A 19,951-nucleotide genomic window follows, 5' to 3' on the forward strand; every position below is an offset into this window, starting at 1 on the left:
ACTCTTGCTAGGAGTCAACCTCCTTCACCCATGCGCCTGCCTTCTGCTTCGTCTGTTGTTCAGCCTATGCAGTCTGAGCCTCAGGTTTTCCCTCAAGATGAGGAAACCTCTGTTATTGTTCCTACCCGTTCTGACTCTGCGGTTCAGCATTCTGGTCCTATCGCTTCGCTACCCTCTGCTGATGAAGTGTCGGATGATGAGGAGGCACACCTTGATCCCTCATCAGACGTGGAGGAGTCTAAGCTTTCTCCATTGTCTATTGATTTTAGAAAGGTCTTGGCTCTACTCAGGGAGATTTACCCAGACCACTTCGTCTCTGCTATTCCCCGCTCTCCTCCATCTGAGTTTTCGCTGGGCGTTCAACAAGCTAGGTCTAACTATACTAAGCTTGTCCTAGCTAGATCCTCCAAGAGGGCTTTAAGGATCTTAGGGGAGTGGCTTCAGTCTAAACAACACCTGGGCAAGACTTCCTTCATGTTCCCTCCAACGAAGCTCGCTTCGAAAGGTTGCGTTTGGTATGCCACAGGGGAAGCACCAGGCTTGGGAGTACCTGCCTCTGCCCAGGCTGACTTCTCAAGTCTGGTGGACTCGCCTAGGAGGACTGCGATGAGACGCTCGAAGGTTTGTTGGACCTTCTCAGACCTGGATCATCTTCTGAAAGGGTTGTTCAGAGCTTTCGAAATGTTCAATTTTCTCGACTGGTGCCTGGGAGCCCTCAGCAAGAAAACCTCTCCTGCGGACAAAGACTCTGCCATGCTAATTATGTCCTGCATGGATAAGGCCATCAGAGATGGATCGGGTGAGCTAGCGTCGTTATTTGTATCAGGGGTGTTGAAGAAAAGGGAACAACTGTGTACCTTCCTCTCCGCCAGCATTACACCGTGCCAACGGTCACAACTCCTTTTTGCTCCACTCTCAAAGTTCCTCTTTCCCGAGGAGCTAGTTAAGGACTTGTCGGCTGCCCTGATACAGAAGGACACGCACGATCTTGTAGCCTCATCGGCTCGTAAGTCTAAGGTTACCACCTCTGTCCCCAAGACTTATCGCTCCCCAGTGGCTGATACCCCGGCCACTAGGTTCATACCGCCCTTTCGTGGTAGAGCCCCCAGCCGAGGAAGCTCCCGTCCAGACTCTCACAGGGGCAAGTCTAGGAAAGGACCCAGGACATCTAAGGGAAAGAACTGACTCTCAGATTCTCCAGACAACAGTAGGAGCCAGACTCAAGATCTTCTGGCGAGCCTGGGAGAAGAGAGGTGCAGACGCACAGTCTGTCAGTTGGCTGAGGTACGGTTACAGGATTCCATTCTGCCTCAAACCGCCTCTGACCACATCGCCCATCAACCTCTCTCCCAACTACAAAGAAGAGGACAAGAGGCTAGCATTGCAACAGGAGGTGTCGCTACTTGTGCAGAAGAAGGCAGTGGTTATAGTCCGGGACCATCAATCCCCGGGCTTCTACAACCGTCTCTTTCTTGTGGCCAAAAAGACAGGAGGTTGGAGACCGGTGCTGGACGTCAGCTCTCTCAACGAGTATGTCACCAAGCAGACGTTCACAATGGAGACGACCAAGTCGGTCTTAGCAGCGGTCAGACAGGAGGACTGGATGGTCTCGTTGGACTTGAAAGATGCATACTTTCACGTTCCCATTCATCCAGACTCCCAACCTTTCCTGAGATTCGTTTTCGGAAAGGTTGTCTATCAGTTCCAAGCCCTGTGTTTTGGCCTAAGCACAGCTCCTATGGTCTTTACTCATCTGATGAGGAATGTAGCGAAATTCCTGCACTTATCGAACATCAGAGCCTCCCTCTACCTAGACGACTGGCTGTTGAGAGCCTCCACGAGTCGTCGTTGTCTGGAGAACCTCTCTTGGACTTTAGATCTAATCAGAGACCTAGGTCTATTAGTCAATATAGAGAAATCTCAACTCATTCCCTCCCAATCCATTGTGTACCTGGGAATGGAGATTCAGAGTCGGGATTTTCGGGCTTTTCCATCGGCCCCCAGGATAAACCAAGCCCTAGAGTGCATCATGAGCATGCTGAAGAGGAGCAATTGCTCAGTGAGACAGTGGATGAGTCTCACAGGGACCCTCTCATCACTGGCCCTGTTTGTCGAGCTAGGGAGACTCCACCTCCGCCCTCTTCAATTCCATCTTGCAGCTCATTGGGACAAGGGCTCAACTCTAGAAGCAGTCTCTATCCCTATCAACCAAGAGATGAAGACCACTCTCCGGTGGTGGAAGCACAATCTCCTTCTCAAGGAGGGTCTATCATTGGCCATCCAGACCCCCCATCTTCATCTCTTCTCGGATGCATCGGACTCGGGCTGGGGTGCGACCTTGGACGGACGGGAATGCTCAGGAGTATGGAACAAGGAACAAGGATTACTCCACATCAACTGCAAGGAACTGTTAGCAGTTCATCTTGCCCTGTTGAACTTCAAGTCCCTCCTGCTAGGCAAAGTGGTGGAGGTGAATTCAGACAACACCACAGCCTTGGCTTACATCTCCAAGCAAGGAGGGACCCATTCGAGGAGCCTTTACGAGATCGCAAGGGACCTCCTCATTTGGTCAAGAGGTCTAAACCTCACACTGGTCACGAGGTTCATCCAGGGCGATATGAATGTTTCAGCGGATCGCCTCAGCAGAAGGAATCAGGTCATTCCCACGGAATGGACCCTCCACAAGAGTGTGTGCAACAGACTTTGGACCTTGTGGGGTCAACCTACCATAGATCTGTTTGCCACCTCCATCACCAAGAGACTTCCGCTTTATTGTTCCCCTGTTCCAGACCCTGCAGCGGTTCATGTGGATGCTTTTCTTCTGAACTGGTCCCATCTCGACCTGTACGCATTCCCTCCGTTCAAGATTATAAACAAAGTTCTGCAGAAATTCGTCTCGCACGAAGGGACACGGCTGACGCTGGTTGCTCCCCTTTGGCCTGCAAGAGAATGGTACACAGAGGTACTTCAATGGCTAGTCGACTTCCCCAGGACTCTACCTCTAAGAGTGGACCTTCTACGTCAACCACACGTAGACAGGTTGCACCCAAACCTCCACGCTCTTCGACTGACTGCCTTCAGACTGTCGAAAGATTCGCAAGAGCTAGAGGCTTTTCGAAGGAGGCAGCCAGTGCGATTGCCAGAGCTAGAAGAATTTCCACTCGTAGAGTCTACCAGTCTAAGTGGGAGGTCTTCCGAAGCTGGTGTAGAGCCAATTCAATATCCTCTACCAATACCTCTGTGATCCAAATAGCTGACTTCCTTCTTCATCTTAGGAATGAGAGATCCCTTTCAACACCTACGATTAAAGGGTATAGGAGCATGTTGGCCTCAGTTCTCCGCCACAGGGGTTTGGACCTGTCTTCCAACAAGGACCTTCAAGACATTCTCAAGTCTTTTGAGACGTCTAAAGAACGTCGTCTTTCCACTCCAGGCTGGAATCTAGACGTAGTCTTAAGGTTCCTTATGACATCTAGGTTCGAACCTCTCCAGTCAGCTTCCTTCAAGGATCTTACCCTCAAGACTGCTTTTCTCGTTTGCCTTGCAACAGCTAAGAGAGTCAGTGAGGTTCATGCCTTCAGCAAGAACATTGGTTTCACAACCGAATCAGCTACATGTTCTTTTCAGCTTGGATTCCTAGCAAAGAACGAGCTTCCTTCACGTCCTTGGCCTAGATCGTTCGAAATACCTAGCCTCTCCAACATGGTAGGTAACGAACTAGAGAGAGTTCTTTGCCCTGTCAGAGCTCTCAAATATTATCTGAAGAGGTCTAAACCTATTCGAGGACAGTCAGAAGCCTTATGGTGTGCCATCAAGAAACCCTCGAGACCCATGTCCAAGAATGGGCTTTCGTACTATATAAGGCTTCTGATCAGAGAAGCACATTCTCACTTAAAGGAGGAAGACCTTGCATTGCTGAAGGTAAGGACCCACGAAGTAAGAGCTGTAGCTACTTCGTTGGCCTTTAATAAAAACCGTTCTCTGCAGAGCATTATGGATGCAACCTATTGGAGGAGCAAGTCAGTGTTTGCATCATTTTATCTGAAAGATGTCCAGTCTCTTTACGAGAACTGCTACACCCTGGGACCATTCGTAGCAGCGAGTGCAGTAGTAGGTGAGGGCTCAGCCACTACATTCCCTTAATCCCATAACCTTTTTAACCTTTCTCTTGAATACTTTTATTGTTGTTTTTATGGTTGTTACGGTAGACTAAGAAGCCTTCCGCATCCTTGGATTTGGCGGGTGGTCTGTTCATTCTTGAGAAGCGCCTGGGTTAAAGGTTTGGTAGAGGTCCTTTAGTAGGGTTGCAACCCCTTGTACTTTGGCACCTTTGGGTTGATTCAGCCTCCAAGAGGAACGCTGCGCTCAGTAAGGAAGACGAACTTTAAATAAAAGGCAGAGTAACGGTTCTATTCGACTTCCTTACCAGGTACTTATTATTTCATTGTTATTTGAGATAACTGTTATATGAAATATGGGATACTTAGCTATCCTTTAATCATGTACACTGGTTTTCACCCACCTCCCTGGGTGTGAATCAGCTACATGATTATCGGGTAAGTTTAATATTGAAAAATGTTATTTTTATTAATAAAATAAATTTTTGAATATACTTACCCGATAATCATGATTTAATCGACCCTCCCTTTCCTCCCCAGAGAGAACCAGTGGACCGAGGAATAATTGAGGAGGTGTCAACAACAAATGATTGAGTACCTGGCCACAGGTGGCGCTGGTAAGTACACCCCCTTCTAGTATTGTGATAGCTGGCGTATCCCTCCATAGAATTCTGTCGGGCAACGGAGTTGACAGCTACATGATTATCGGGTAAGTATATTCAAAAATTTATTTTATTAATAAAAATAACATTTTATCATATTACAGTAGTCTGTATAATACTGTAAAGTTCAGTACAGTATGTTGTTGTTAGTCGTGGCGATGAAATTCTCACGAAACAAAAACATGGCATTCGATTACAACAGCTGATTAATTTTTTTTTTTTTCTCTCTCTCTCTCTCTCTCTCTCTCTCTCTCTCTCTCTCTCTCTCTCTCTCTCTCTCTCTCTCTCTCTCTCTCTCTCTCTCTCTCTCTCTCTCTCTCTCTCTCTCTCTCTCTCTCTTTGTGTTATACAATACTTACATATAGATGAAGAAATTAGAATTAGTTTTCTTAGTGTCAATTAAATACGAAACGAAAAAATTATGCCAAGTTTACATCCATTTCAATCGTTGCTAAAAATACGGCATCCAATTTCATCAGCAAACCGCTATTTTTTGGGAAACATCATTTTATTCTAGAAAATTGCTACTCTTTAAATAGTTAATTGCACATTAAGAAAGCGTGTACTTTTGTTTTTAAATTTCGGGTGTGTTTTAAAAATCGAGTATTGTTGACTTCTTTTTGTTTTACTTTTGGCTGTGATCAGATCAGCTGACGTCTAGCTGCCGCTCTTGAGAGCGTACGAATACACTAACAAAGTATCGTTTATACCATTTCTTAACTTATTCAAACCGTCTATACAGTTGATATTACATAAGCACCAATGTGTTATAACCTATCAAATTTTTTTGTTTATTACATTTAAAACAACACACACTCTCTCTCTCTTATTACATTTAAAACAACACACACACACACACTCTCTCTCTCTCTCTCTCTCTCTCTCTCTCTCTCTCTCTCTCTCTCTCTCTCTCTCTCTCTCTCTCTTGTTATACAATACTTACATATAGATGAAGAAACTAAAATTAGTTTTCTTAGTGTCAATTAAATACGAAACGAAAAAATTATGCCGAGTCTACATCCATTTCAATCGTAGCTAAAAATACGGCATCCGATTTCATCAGCAAACCACTATTTTTTGGGAAACATCATTTTATTCTAGAAAATTGCTACTCTTTAAATAGTTAATTGCACATTAAGAAAGCATGTACTTTTGTTTTTAAGTTTCGGGTGTGTTTTAAAAATCGAGTATTGTTGACTACTTTTTGTATTACTTTTGGCTGTGATCAGATCAGCTGACGTCTAGCTGCCGCTCTTGAGAGCGTACGAATACACTAACAAAGTATCGTTTATACCATTTCTTAACTTATTCAAACCGTCTATACAGTTGATATTACATAAGCACCAATGTGTTATAACCTATCAAATTTTTTTGTTTATTACATTTAAAACAACACACACACTCTCTCTCTCTCTCTCTCTCTCTCTCTCTCTCTCTCTCTCTCTCTCTCTGTGGGCTACTTTTCACTACCTCCCATTCCTTACCTCTCTCTATCTCTCAAACAAATGATATCTTTGTTGCTCCTCAAAGTTTCATTTATATTGAAAATCAATCATGATTCAATTTTCCTTACTTTCTCCAATCTCGCACCATCGGTCACATCGCAGTATTTTCGAAATTTCCGGAAAATCCGCGATATATGTATATACATGCGTTATAAAAAAAATCCGCGAAGTGGTGAATCCGCGATGGTCGAACCGCGAAGTAGCGAGGGATCACTGTACTATATTTTTTCAACAGCTCTCTGCTTTAGAACTGATATCCTACTAGACAAAAGCAACTGCTGTACTTTTGTGAGGTGAAAAGGATTTTAAGTCGGGAGATATTAGAATTTGTATTTGGGTTTATAAGTAGCTAATCTGAGTACACTCCGTTGTGATGAGAAGGGTTTTTCCATCTTAAAACCTCAAATGATCTTTCTTGCAGTTCCACTTCAGTATGGAATAGCATCATGATTATATATGAAATTTCATCCAAGGAATTTTTTTAGTTATGTCCTTGTAACCTCTACTTCTGCATATTACAGTGTTGATTCTGTCATTTAATTTCATCTTATCTGGTACTCATTCTGCTTTCACCTATGGGAGTTACAGGCTCCCTGACCTTCAAAAAAAAAAAAAAAAAAAATACAACCCATCTCTTTGTGATGCCTAGTAAGACCCAATAGGTGGCACCACTTGCCAAACACACAACCATCTATTACATTGCTAGAACTAAATATAATCATAGTCGGAAACACTGTAAAGACCAGCCTCTTCTTCTCTGACTTGATTTAAGATTGAAATAACTAATCTGGTTGAATGGTTTTGAAGTTTAAATGTTCAGTAAGTCTCTATCTGCTTTTGAGATTATTTGTAATTAAGGAGTTGCCAAAGGGTTTAAGAAATTTGGTAGAAGTTAGTAGGTACCACTAGAGTTAGTGATAGAGACAAGTGAATTGTTAGATAACAGGAATAGAGACATCAGTAATAGGGCAGTTCGTTTGAAGCCTTTGTTACGAAAGCAGGGTATCCTCATAACTTCAATTTTTAGGTGAGACTCATGATATTTTTTCTTTTGTTATCAAAATGATGATCATTTATATGAAGATGTATATGTGTGTGAAATACTTTTTATTAATAAACTTATGCTGGTTTTAGGTTACCAAAAAAGAAAGTGTAAACTGAATCCTATTGCTACTGACTACCTCACCCACAATAAGTTAAGGATGTTTTTTCCAATGTAAATTCAAATGCCATAACCAGTATACTTATCATAAGAACTGTAGTTAAACCTGTTGTTTGCCAGAAACTTCTTTCTTGAAGAATAGTAGACTTGTTTAACTATTTGTGGTTTTTAGATTATTGTAGAATCTTGTTAGATTTTATAGTGTTAACGTAAAATGAGCAGTTTCCAGTGAGACTTGAGTAGTATTTTCATTCTACCCCTGTCATCACATCTCCCCCCAATACAAAGTACTTCCCCGGTGCTTGGTCCATTTGAAATTGGAATAACTTGATGATTTTTAATATGGCAATTGGTTACCAGTACTGGATTATATCCGTCAAACGATATTCTCTATGTGCTTGATAACAACTTTTTATATTACTAGAGTTGTGAAAAGTACATTTACCTCAGCTGAAAGATATTCATATAAAGATCTAGTGTTATTGTTTAAATGGTTGTGCCATAGCAGTTGGCAGCAGAGCTACTTGAGCCTAATCTGCAGGCACAGTAGAGAGGTAGTCTTCTGCTGAAGTTTAGTCTGAAGACCTCTCCTTCTGAATATGTTTGCATGTTAGGAATATTCTTACAAGATGGAGTAGAGAATTAGAAAAGGATTTAAATGAGTAGAGAATTAGAAAAGGATTTAAATACACTGCATGGATACAAAGGATAATTTTTTTTTATTAGAAATAGCAACAGGGGGATATCTTTTCTTTTGATAACTTAAAATAAAAAGTGTTACTTGTGGATGACATTTATAAGTACAGTACTGTTCCGAATTATGCGTGTTCGAATTTTACGGTTCCCCATTTATGCGGTCGCTATTTTTCAAAAATAAATTTTCTGTATCTGCTAAGCTGTTCAAAGTCTGTGATTCATTACACTACAAAATGTATCAAATATATTGTCTTTTTTAAGTATATGGTAGCCCTAAATACGGTGTGGAGGATTAATTTTATTTTAATTTATTTTTTGTTTGCCAAATCAAGAGTGAGAGAGAGAGAGAGAGAGAGAGAGAGAGAGAGAGAGAGAGAGAGAGAGAGAGAGAGGAGAAAGAGAGAGAGAGAGAGAGTGTGAGTGTGTTTATTTGAAGTTTGTCAGAGAGAGAGAGAGAGAGAGAGAGAGAGAGAGTGAGTGTTGTTTTAGTATTGTTAGATATAGACATTTTATTTGCTTTAGCTTTGTCATTAATGAGGAGAGAGAGAGAGAGAGAGAGAGAGAGTGAGTGAGTGTGGGTGTTTATTTACTTAAGTTTTGTCAAACCGCAAGAGAGAGAGAGTGTTTATTTGCTTAGTTTTGTTGAGTGAGTGAGTGAGAGTGAGTGAGTGAGTGAGTGAGTGAGTGAGTGAGTGAGTGAGTGAGTGAGTGAGTGAGAGAGAGAGAGAGAGAGAGAGAGAGAGAGAGAGAAAGAAAGAGTTTATTTGCTTTAGTTTTGTCAGAGAGAGAGAGAGAGAGAGAGAATTTAATGTGCTTTAGTTTTGTTAGATCGCGCTTGTGCGCGAGAGAATGTGTGTATGTGCGTTTGTGTGTGCGTGTTTTGTGTGTCCGCGGTGCGCGCCGAAGAAAAAGGGTAATTAGCGAATGATTGTTTTAAGTTGGAAAGATTGTTGGTATATTTGAGGTTGTTTGTTTACATTTTTAGCTAGGATAGGGTGGTGATGAATGTCTTGGGCGAAAGCATTGGATCTCGAACTGTGGTAGGAGTCGGTTGTTTCTTTTTTTGTTCTTCGAAAGCCGGCTGTTTAGTGTTTTTTTTTATATTCTGAGTAAGTACTGTTTTTATTCATTTTTGTTAGGCGCGTTCGTGAATGATAGAAAGTTTATTGTTTATCTTTGATTAAAGTTGCGATAGTTGTTAGTTAGGAGTGTTCATAAGTGTTTTTTTTATTTTGGCAGGCCGTGATTCCTCCTTTGGAGAGTTATTTTTGAATGCCGATCTTTAGTTGACGACCTGGGCCTGTATTAGATTGTTTTAAGACTGCTCTTGGATTACGCAACCGTTGATGACCTGGACTACGATTAGGATTACGATTTGATTGCACTGAACGATTCCCTTGATTTTGATGCCATAATGACCCAGCCCGTTTGAAGGATTTTCCGTTTGGATTATTGTTTATAAAGATTGTGTATGATGACGATGATGATGATGATGATGATACTGACACCTGTGACTCAAGGAGTTGAGGCCGTTATGGCAAATTAAGAACTCTTCGGTTACCATAAACTGTAGTGGTAGTTTGCCGTGAAAGGACAGTTCGGCTTGTGTGTGGCGACAGTGTTGGTGTCGTAATATATATAAACACATATTTTGAGCTGGTGTGCGGTTTAGTATTAAGTTTGTTAGGGTTTTTTTATTTGAATGGTGATACGGTTTTTTTTGGTATATTTATGAATTTAATGATATGTTTTACGTGTAATTATTTTGGTTGTTGGTGGTTTATATGTTAAGCTTATTTTGAATGCAGAATTTTTTTGCTTTTGGTTGCGGTGAATATAATTTTAAGGCTATGTTTTGTTTTCATTTTCCTTCTGTCCAAGAGTCCAGTTTGAAGTAGAGTCAGGGGAAAGTTTGTATTGTGGGATATTGAGAAAGTAGGAGTGATCAAGAGTGTGGGGGTTTGTTTTTGTTGACATCCCGCTACAACGGTAGTTGATACTAAATGTTACAAAACGATATTAACCTTACATCTTTTTAACATAATTTCATAAATAGCCTATTTAAGGATAAAATTCCACATCAGCAATGAAATCAACTTTAACTGTGCGAGTCCAGCTGACAAAATGTAAACAGATTTGTGGTTATGTTCTCGGCAATCTTTATCCTTCTCTAACCTTTCGATAATTTGAATAATAGTGTTAATGGTGGTATAAAGCATTATTATTTAGTGCAGTATATATGAAAGCTTTATTGTTCCCTTCGGGTGTTCAAGGTTTTCACACGTAGGCTGGGTTCGTTTATCGGCAGTGAATAGAGTAAACTTTGGTAACGAGTCGACAATATTTTGTCATATTTTAAACAGTATTGATTTGCTTTACAAAGATTTGTTTTGTATAGTACACGATATAATTAAAAAAAAAAAACTCTCCCTCTTGGGGGAGAGAGAGAGAGAGAGAGAGAGAGAGAGAGAGAGAGAGAGAGAGAGAGAGAGAGAGAGAGAGAGAGAGAGAGAGAGAGAGATTGATTTGATGCCAGAAAATCTCTCTCTCTCTCTCTCTCTCTCTCTCTCTCTCTCTCTCTCTCTCTCTCTATGTAAGAAATATAATGGCAAATCGAGTTAAAGAATGAAATTAACATGACTATTGTTAGTTGTGGCGATCAGTTCCTCGCTTCAGGTGATACAAGAAACAAAAACAAGGCATTCGATTACAACAGCTGATTCTCTCTCTCTGTCTCTCTCTCTCTCTCTCTCTCTCTCTGTCTCTCTCTCTGTCTGTCTCTCTCTCTCTCTCTCTCTCTCCTCTCTCTCTCTCTCTCTCTCTCCTGTCTCTCTCTCTCTCTCTCTCTCTCTCTCTCTCTCTCTCTCTCTCTCTCTCTCTCTCTCTCTCTCTCTCTCTCTCTCTCTCTCTCTCTCTCTCTGTTATACAATACTTACATATAGATGAAGAAACCAAAATCGCTTTTCTTAATAAAAAGTGTCAATTAAATACGAAACGAAAAAATTATACCGTGTCTACATCCATTTTAATCGGAGCTTAAAATATGGCATCCGATTTCATCAGCAAACCACTATTTTTTAGGAAACATAATTTTATTCTAGAAAATTGCTACTCTTTAAATAGGTTATTGCACATTAAGAAAATGTGTACTTTTGTTTTTAAATTTCGGGTGTGGTTTAGAAATCGAGTATTGTTGACTTTTTTTTGTTTTACTTTTGGCTATTATCAGATCAGCAGATGTCTAGCAGCTGCTCTCAATAATATGCGCGTTTGAATACAGTAACAAAGTATTGTTTATACCATTTCTTAACTTATTCAAACCATCTATACAGTTGATATTACATTAAGCACCAATGTGTTATTAACCTACCATTTGTTCCGTAACCGAAATACAAACCACGCTATTTACATAGGGGGGTTTACTTTCGGCGTAGCTGAAATTGACGAGCCATTAGATTTTAACGAGGGTTTACTACCCCCGCGCTAGTTAGCAGGGGTAGGGGAGGGGTAGCTTGCTACCCCTCCCCCCTCACACACCGGTGAAATGTCTCACTTCACTTTTGGATGGGACGATGTACATTCATGCCTGTCTTCGTCCTCGCTTGGCAGCCATTTTATGTTTTGTCTTTACTTAATCACTTACTTTTCTTATACTCAATATACAGTATATGTACAGTAAACATATTTTTGTGTTTATGGATATATTTGAGTATAGAAATCAGTAAGTTTCCTTTTCAGAGTTCATGTTTGTGTGTGTAGTGTACGATATCTTCGTGGAGCCCTCGGCAGTTAGGCCACCACGGTGTAATTTTATGGGTCGCGATCGAGTTTGACTACGGTCTCTCTCTCTCTCTCTTTTGAGGTCGTTCACCCTTTACTACGTTTTACCTTTACTACGTCCTGTGTAGCTTCCTTCCCGTGTGGGTGGGGTTGCTACGCCGTACATTTTATCATAATTAGTTTATGAATCTAATTGTATTTGTTAACTTTTCAGTTTTTTGTAGAACGATTCCTTTCGGGGTTTTCGTTCTTTCTTTAGTGAACATTCATATTTGTATTACATAATTATAAATTGTTATAATTCTGTGTTTGTTACAGCTCTCCTTCCGTGAGTGTAAGTGGTTTGAGGGCACGTGCCTGTTGTGTAATTCTTGTGTTTCTTTTCCCTCGGGCGAATGAATGTTAACTAATGACTTTTGTGTTTTATTATTCACAGTTAACGATCTAGTTTCGTTTGTGTAATGTGACAACGAAGCGAGCTGTCTTGTTGGGGCCTGTGGAGTCTGCGGTTGCTGCCTCCCCTATAGATCTTCGTCAGGGGCGTGTCTCCTTCTCCTGGAAGTGCTCCCGTGACGACTGACAGCTCTCCAGTTCATTTTAGAACACTCAGGAGGCTCGCCTCCTTGGGTGGGTAACTTCCCTTCCGAGGGAAGTTTTCCCGTCCAGGCTTGAGTTTTTTTTCCCTTCGGGGGGAACACCTCTTGCCTTTATTTTGTGGTATTCGTGCGACTATGCTCTTGGTGCTGAGCGGTCGCACCTGCGGTTACGCTCAAGGGGCTGAGCAACTGCAGGAGCCCCTCTTCGGAGAATTGCTCTTTTGGGTCACTTGCTGACCCGTCTCTTCTATGAAGTGTTCCTCTCGTTCGCGAGGGAGGACACTCATAGAGACTCCTCTTCGGAGGACTCTTCTGCTATTGTTGCTGATGTTGCTGAAGGCTCAGTCCCCTTCGGGGGGCTTCCGAGCCCTATGGTCTCTCCTGCGAGTGTTTCTCCCCCGGGGGGGGGGGAGTTCACCACAGAGACTCCTCTTCGGAGGACTCCATCTGCTGTTTTTGCTGAAGGCTCAATCCCCTTCGGGGGACAGCTGATGCCTACGGTCTCCCGCAAGTGCTTCTCCTCCGAGGGGGAGTGCACCACAGACTCCTCTTCGGAGGCCTCCGTCTGCTGTTGTTGTTGAAGCCTCTGTCCCCTTCGGGGGGCAGTTGAGCCTACGGTCTCTCCTGCGAGTGCTTCTCCCCTGGGGGGGAGTTCACCACAGAGACTCCTCTTCGGAGGACTCCGTCTGCTGTTGTTGCTGAAGGCTCAATCCCCTTCGGGGGGCAGCTGAGCCCTACTGTCTCTCCTGCGAGTGCTTCTCCCCCAAGGGGGAGTGCACCACAGAGACTCCTCTTCGGAAGACTCCTCCTGCTGTTGTTGCTGAGGGCTCAGTTTCTCTTTGGGGACAGCTGATGCCTACGGTCTCTCCTGCCAGTGACTCTTCCCCTCGGGGGAGTTCACGTTCAGAGACTCCTCTTCGGAGGTCGTCTTCATCTTTGTTCGACGTTCGCTGCAGAGGACCCTCCTCGACGAGTACCGACCGTTGCACCTGCCTACTCCTGCCAGACCTTCTAGTCTTCATCTCCGTTCCTGGACGCAGATGCGCAGTGGGTGCCAACTCACCCCGTTTACTACGGGCAACGGTACCTTCTGGTCTAAGGGGCTTATTCCACAGTATGGGTAAGCCCCTTAAGTGCCAGGTTTTTTCCTGCGCGCCAACGTTCTCCTGCGCGCAGTAGCGCTCTAGCGCTCGCCTGCTGTGGACCACGATCTCCGGTAATTGAGTCTCGCTGTAGATCTTCTTCCTGCTCGCCAGCGCTCACCTGTACTTCTGTCCTGTGCGCCAGCTCTCTTCAGTACGCCAGCGCACAGCTGCGCGCCCTTTCCTGCTACGCGCCATGGGCGCCAACGGTTTCCTGAACGCCCACGATCGCCTGCCTGCCAGCATGCATCAGCGCTCCCCTTCCTGATGCACCTGCACGCCTTCTGATTAGCGCAATGCTCCTTAGCGCCCTCTCGCCCACGATCTACCAGATCTAGGCGCAGGCAAGGAGTTTTCTTTCGTCTTCTCGCCGACGACCTTCTCTAGTCTCTTACGCGTCAGCGATCTCCTACGCGCCCACGCGATTCGTCACCTGCGCGCTAGCGTTTTTAACGCACCATCGCTTGCCAGCGCGCCTTCACTCGCCTACGGACTATCGCTCGCCAAGACGCGCCATCGCCCGTCTACGCGCCATCGCCCGTCTACGTGCCATCGGTCTCCCAGCCGCCTGCGCTCGACCACTCGCACTCTCGGCCGCTCACCCACGCGCCCGCGCACATGCACACCCATGTTCGACCGCTCGCGAACCAACGGTTTTCCATCGCGCTAGCGCCAGCTTATTCCCGCCAGTGAGCCATCGCTCGCCTTCGCGCCATCGTTCGCCTGCGCACTATCGGATGTCGACTGCCAGCGCTCGCCCTTGAAACCACGCTCGCCCCCTTCTGCGCTCCCTCGCGCACTTTCGTTTGCGCGCCCGCGCACGGGCCCATCCACGTTCGCCCCCGCGCGAACCATCGATTTACCTTCGCGCGAGCACCAGGGCGATTGCGACCGCGATTCCCGTCGGGGTTTCGCAACACGGGCAACCTGTCGAGTCTTCTGGAGCGCGTACTTCCAGAACACGGTCTTCACCCCGTAATGCAGAGCATGGCACGTGCAAGAGCGGGAAGAGTCTTCAGGGAGGTCTGAACAACATTCTTCTTGTGATGAGTATTGGGAGTGGTCACCCTTCCAGTGAGAAAAGTGGCAGGAGGAGGAAGTAGTAATCCAAAAAGGCTTCTTTGCCTTCAGGGTCTTCCTCAAAGTAGAAAAAGTCCTGACAACCTCCTCTGAAGAAACATTTCCACTGGCTGGAATATTGGCAAACTTAATTTTTGTTTCTTTTTTTGTTCTTTTTCGGCTTGTTAGCAACTTTTGACATTAAATCTTGTTGGGATGCCTGTAAATAGGCGGAAATTTTTAGGGGTCTCTGACAAGACCTGCAGCACATTCATGAGTTCCAGGGAAATGGATCCTCTTCCTGCAGAGGTCACTCCTGCAATCAGGTCTCCTCATGTGATGAGTGTCAGGAATGGTCATCCTTCTAGTGTGAAACGTATGGCAGGAGGAGGAAGAAGTCCAAAAATGATTCTTCACCTTCAATGTCTTCCTCAAAGTCAGGGAAGTCCTGACTTCTTCCTCTGACTCCCGTTATGTTGCCCTCCTCATCTTCCCTGTCGGTCTCCTCCAGAGGCCAGTCGGGTAAGAGTTGTGGCCCTTTAATTTGGAGCCAAACCTCAAGGCAAAGTGACCTTTCCTTTTCCCTTTGCAAAACAGTAGGGCCACCCCCTTGGGGCTAGCCTTCTGTATCTTTGTAGATGGACGCTGCTTTATGATTGTTATGGCCCTCCTTAGTATGTCATGATCCTCCTTCGCTGAAGCAGCTAGTGGAGGTGATTGCTGTGAGGACTCTGGAGGAGAGTGTTGCTCCTGCAAGAGAGGTTATCGGCTCTTCTCCTTTCAGAGCCCAGAGGAGGGAGTCCCTTCTCATTGGGCTCATGTCCTTTCAATTGCATCATGAGACCACCAAAGTAGACATGTCTTTTAATCGTCTTTCCTTTCTGAAATGTGCCTTTTCAAAGGACTCGCCTGAGCAGACACATTCTCCTACAAGCACCTGAAGATTGCCCCCGGTGAGCAGCCTACCTTTTCAGACTATGCATACCAGTGGACTCCTGATCATTACTCTTACAAGAGAAGAACTCCTTCTCCTGAGCACTCTATCCTTCCGGAGAGTTCTCTCAACCTTTGCCTAACACTTATTCACCTTTGATAGAAGAACCTAGATATGCCTTACCCACACATGCCTCACCCCGATGATTTTCAACCAGACATGCCTCACCAACATGAGTCCCACCAACCCGAGCCTCAACCAGACGCTCCTCACCCAGAGGTGCATCTCCTGTACTCGTTTCGCACCCTTATGATAAGAGGGCTCCTTTGGAAAGATACGAGTCTTGCAACAGCCAAGAATAACTTTCAATAGATCCTTCACAAAAGAGGATGAAGGTATGGTCCCCTCAACAAGCCGTGCATCAATTCACTGACCTAGACATTGAATCTTTAAGGATTGATGATCAATGATGGCACAACCGAGGGAAGCAAGAGACAACCCACAAGGTGACCGCTGGTTTCGAACTCATTGGGGGTTTCTCGCCTTGGTTGACAATTATTGGTTGTCGCCAATTGAGTTCAACACGACCTCCCGCTCTCCCTGCCCTTGGAGATGGAGGAAGGACGAAGTAGCAACAGGCTGCCCCAATCCAGGACAGATCCAGACCAGTATCGTACCAAACGGAGAATACAAAGGAGAGAAAGCAACTACCTAAGGACCTGATGGGCATCTCGAAGAACAGATCCAGTCCCTCGGCGGATCCTAGAACTCACAAGGGACTCGGGACTTGTGGTTCCTAAAGAATCTAAAAGGAGGGTGGCTGTTAGTCCTCCTCCATCTGTCTTCTTCCAGAAGAGAGAAGCAAGAGAATTTTTTTTATCTTTGACCCCTCCCAAGACCGGCTGGGTTTGTTATCGCTGAGGGATGACCAGAACTTGACAATTTTTCACTAATTAAGCATATCAAATCCTTAATTTCACACAAGTTAGCTCTATTATTTCCCCAAATTTTAGAAATTTCACCTTTAAATTTAAGGTGTGTGTATCTAGAAACCATAAAAATTTTTCTCATAGTTGAAAGGGTATTTGATTTTCATTTGTGAATCACAGCATTATCATTATTAACATTGGTTTAATGAGCATCATTTCTCAAAAGTTGAAAAATTATTTGATTGCCTATTATTCCTATTCTTCTCCAGACCTTGACCAATCGGCAAAACTTTTCAAAAGGTAAAGCTTCAAAATTTAAAACAGTAAGCAAGCCAAATTTGGAGAATGAAGTTCCAAACTTAACATTTTAGTGAGAGCCTAAAATAAATGTTTAAAAATGAAGGAAATGTTAATAAAATAAATTGCTCTTAGTCATCAAGTAATAAAAATTCGAATTAATTCTAGTATATCTGGCCCAGAATAGTTGTCTTATTAGTTTAAAAGATATGTAAAGATTGGTCTGGAAAAGTATGAAAGTTAAACTTTCGTTAATAATGTTTATTATTATTTACTCAAAGATATTTTTACTACATTTGTATGGTTTGATTATTTTGTTAATATTATGCGAATGATACATAGATCTCAGGTTATGGAACAATTATGGAATTGACTATAAATTATGCCTTTGAAATTTAGAACCTTAGTAATTATTGTATCATCGATCACAAAAGCTTTTTACCATAAACTGTACAGTTTTCTATTCATTGCATTTTAAATTTTGTTCACAACATAATGCAGTTGTTTCTACCTTCTGCATCTCAATGTAATAAAAATATAATTTATTAGTTTATTTTTTGTTTAATATTTTTTCCATTATAAGTGATTAAATCAGAACTATTAGTGTGTCGCTTTAACCAGGAGCCCCCCCTGTCACCACCCCCGTGCGACATCAGTGACGATGAACTTGTCAGCATCAGTGTGCGAGACTTGAACCGGCAGCTGAAACTGCGTGGACTCAACAGAGAGGATATTATCAAAATGAAACAGCGCCGAAGAACGTTAAAAAATCGTGGTTATGCTGCAAGGTATGGAGATTTATTTTGTGTTGTATACCCATGATCTTGATTTTATTGATACTTGTTTTGAATGGTCATGTAATACACACACATTACTGTACATAAGTGGAAAGCTATGGACTTTGTAGTTTCTTGGATATTTATTAGTAATTGATTCTGCTAATTAGATAAAAATGATAACAGAGCAGTTAACGTGTGTTTAATTCTTGATACTACTGTCAAAATTTATATCCAGTGGCCCGAAATCTAACCTGGTCAATAAATTGTGGATATTTTGTAGTAGTCATTCCATAACACTAACGGAAAGGAAGTATTCAGAAATTTTTATGGTTTTTACTTGTGAAAAACCTAAAAGTCACGTTCACCTATACGGCCATTATGCAATGTAATGATGTCATGAAAGGTTACCAACCATTATTATTTCAATGAAACTTCCCATAATTCATTTGCTATTTATTCTAAAATGAACTTTTGTGAAAATTGAAAATGAAAGAAATATTTTCACTGATGAATGTAAGACCCTTTGTACCTACTGGAAAGATGCTGGTGAATCGGAAGAGTGAGTAAATGGCATCCCCTCCCAGCTGCCACCATCTAGATTTCTCATTCTTTCTTAAGCTGAAGTCTGGGCCTGACGCAATTTTCTCTGTATTAGTTCCTTATTAGATAATCTGTTCACTTAAAGTATGGAATACATGTACAATAATAACGACATCTCTTCAAATTTGTGAAACCTAGATTTTAGTGCAGAATGAAAGGGAATAATCTCCCTCGTGCGAATGATGATCCTCAGTCAAAGTACGTGCCATGTATAGGAGACTTATGTTCCATACTCGTACAATGTTCTGAGTGTAATTATTTAGGAGAGGAAGAGGAGCTAATGTTGTATTAATTACATGTAACTGAAATCAAATATGAAGCCAGGGAAACTAAGATAAAGGAGGGAGAATTATTATATTGAGGTTTTTTCCCACGCTTCCCTTTACCTTGCTGTTCCCCCCTCCTTCCTGCTCTTTAGATAGGTCTGATTACAAGGTCAGGTAATGTATGGAGATTTAAGAGGTGATCTTTTACTAGTTTTCTCTATATTTCATATAGAAATGAAATGAAAGCTAAAGTTTTAGCAGTTTGAGAAAGGTTGTAAATAATGTCTAGTGTTTATGATATTAATTATTTTTCATATTCAGAAGTAGGCTGAATATGGAATTGTTCCTATATTTATTGATCAAACATTAGAAAAAACAGTTTCTTTTGGAGAAGGGGAAATTTTCATTTCTTAAAATATTGTAATGGAGTTGAGGAATGTATTATTAGAACCTTGAAAATAAAATCTGAGTTCAGTTCTCCTAAACCTCAAGTGATTCAACTGCTATTTTAGATACAGTCATAGCATTTGCTGGGGATTAAATAACAGAGATACCCAAGAATGAAGTTAATCTGTGAACTGTTGGTCTACCCACTTGATAAGACTACTCATCATCCTTACCAAGTCATAGCTGTATTTGTGCAGTCAAGAAAGCCATAATCAGGTACCACTATTTATGTGCTTTTGAATCACTGCCCATAACAGACTTTTAAAGTAGCCAATTGTTCCGTTACTGGAATACAAACCTATGCTACTTATAAGAGGTATGTATTACTTTCGGCGAAGCTGAAAGGACAAGCCATTAGAATTTTAGCAAGGGTTAACTACCCATTCTGCTAGTTAATGGAGTTAGTGAGGGGGGGGGGGTTAGCATGCTACCGCTCCCACTCACACACCTGTGATTTAGCTCACTTTGCTTTTGGCTCGGATGGTAAACTTGAAGGCTGGCCCTGCGGTACCTCCATGTCTACCGTGGACACCGATCGTCACACCCTTTTTCCCGCTTGCATAGGTCAACAGTGTAATAGTGAAAATAAGTGTAGTGAGTGTCGAGTGGCCTGCCTCCCAGTGGGAAAGGTTTGGGTGCCGGCGGAAGAAGTCAAAGCAGGATATTTCTGCTTTGAAGGTTTCTTCGAAAGGGTAAAAACCCAAGGCAGCTTCTTCCGCTTCCTCCGAAGCTCCTATTCGATCGGCCACTTCCGAGAGACCATCGAGTTGTAGTGTATGCCCTTTAATTAGTGGTCAACCCCAGTCCTCGAGAGATGGTATTGCTTCCCCTAGTGAAGCAGTCCCACCTTTCCCCCCAGGTGAGGCCTTGTGTCTTTCTCCTTTTATTCAGGTGTGGTGGTCCTTGGGGCTTCCGGGTCCACCCTCCAAGGACTCCTTGGTGCAGCTCATCATCCATGGTTCTAGTGTGCAGCCTACAT

The 19,951-nt window shown here is 42.9% G+C and overlaps 1 protein-coding gene across 8 annotated transcripts in view; it reads left to right on the forward strand.

The window, feature by feature from the left end:
- maf-S (MAF bZIP transcription factor K) overlaps positions 1-19,951 on the forward strand; it is a 152,890-nt gene that overhangs the window by 75,680 nt on the left and 57,259 nt on the right. For 7 of the 8 annotated variants that reach the window (XM_068370801.1, XM_068370805.1, XM_068370800.1 and 4 more), the window contains one exon: positions 17,502-17,668. In XM_068370801.1, the coding sequence (XP_068226902.1) occupies positions 17,502-17,668 (167 nt within the window). Of the gene's footprint in view, positions 1-17,484; positions 17,669-19,951 lie in introns of all 8 variants that reach the window. The other variant, XM_068370802.1, reaches the window with a different exon arrangement.

The sequence above is a fragment of the Palaemon carinicauda genome, chromosome 3 (genome assembly GCF_036898095.1).
Source record: "Palaemon carinicauda isolate YSFRI2023 chromosome 3, ASM3689809v2, whole genome shotgun sequence".
In the NCBI taxonomy this organism is placed as follows: Eukaryota; Metazoa; Arthropoda; class Malacostraca; order Decapoda; family Palaemonidae; genus Palaemon; species Palaemon carinicauda.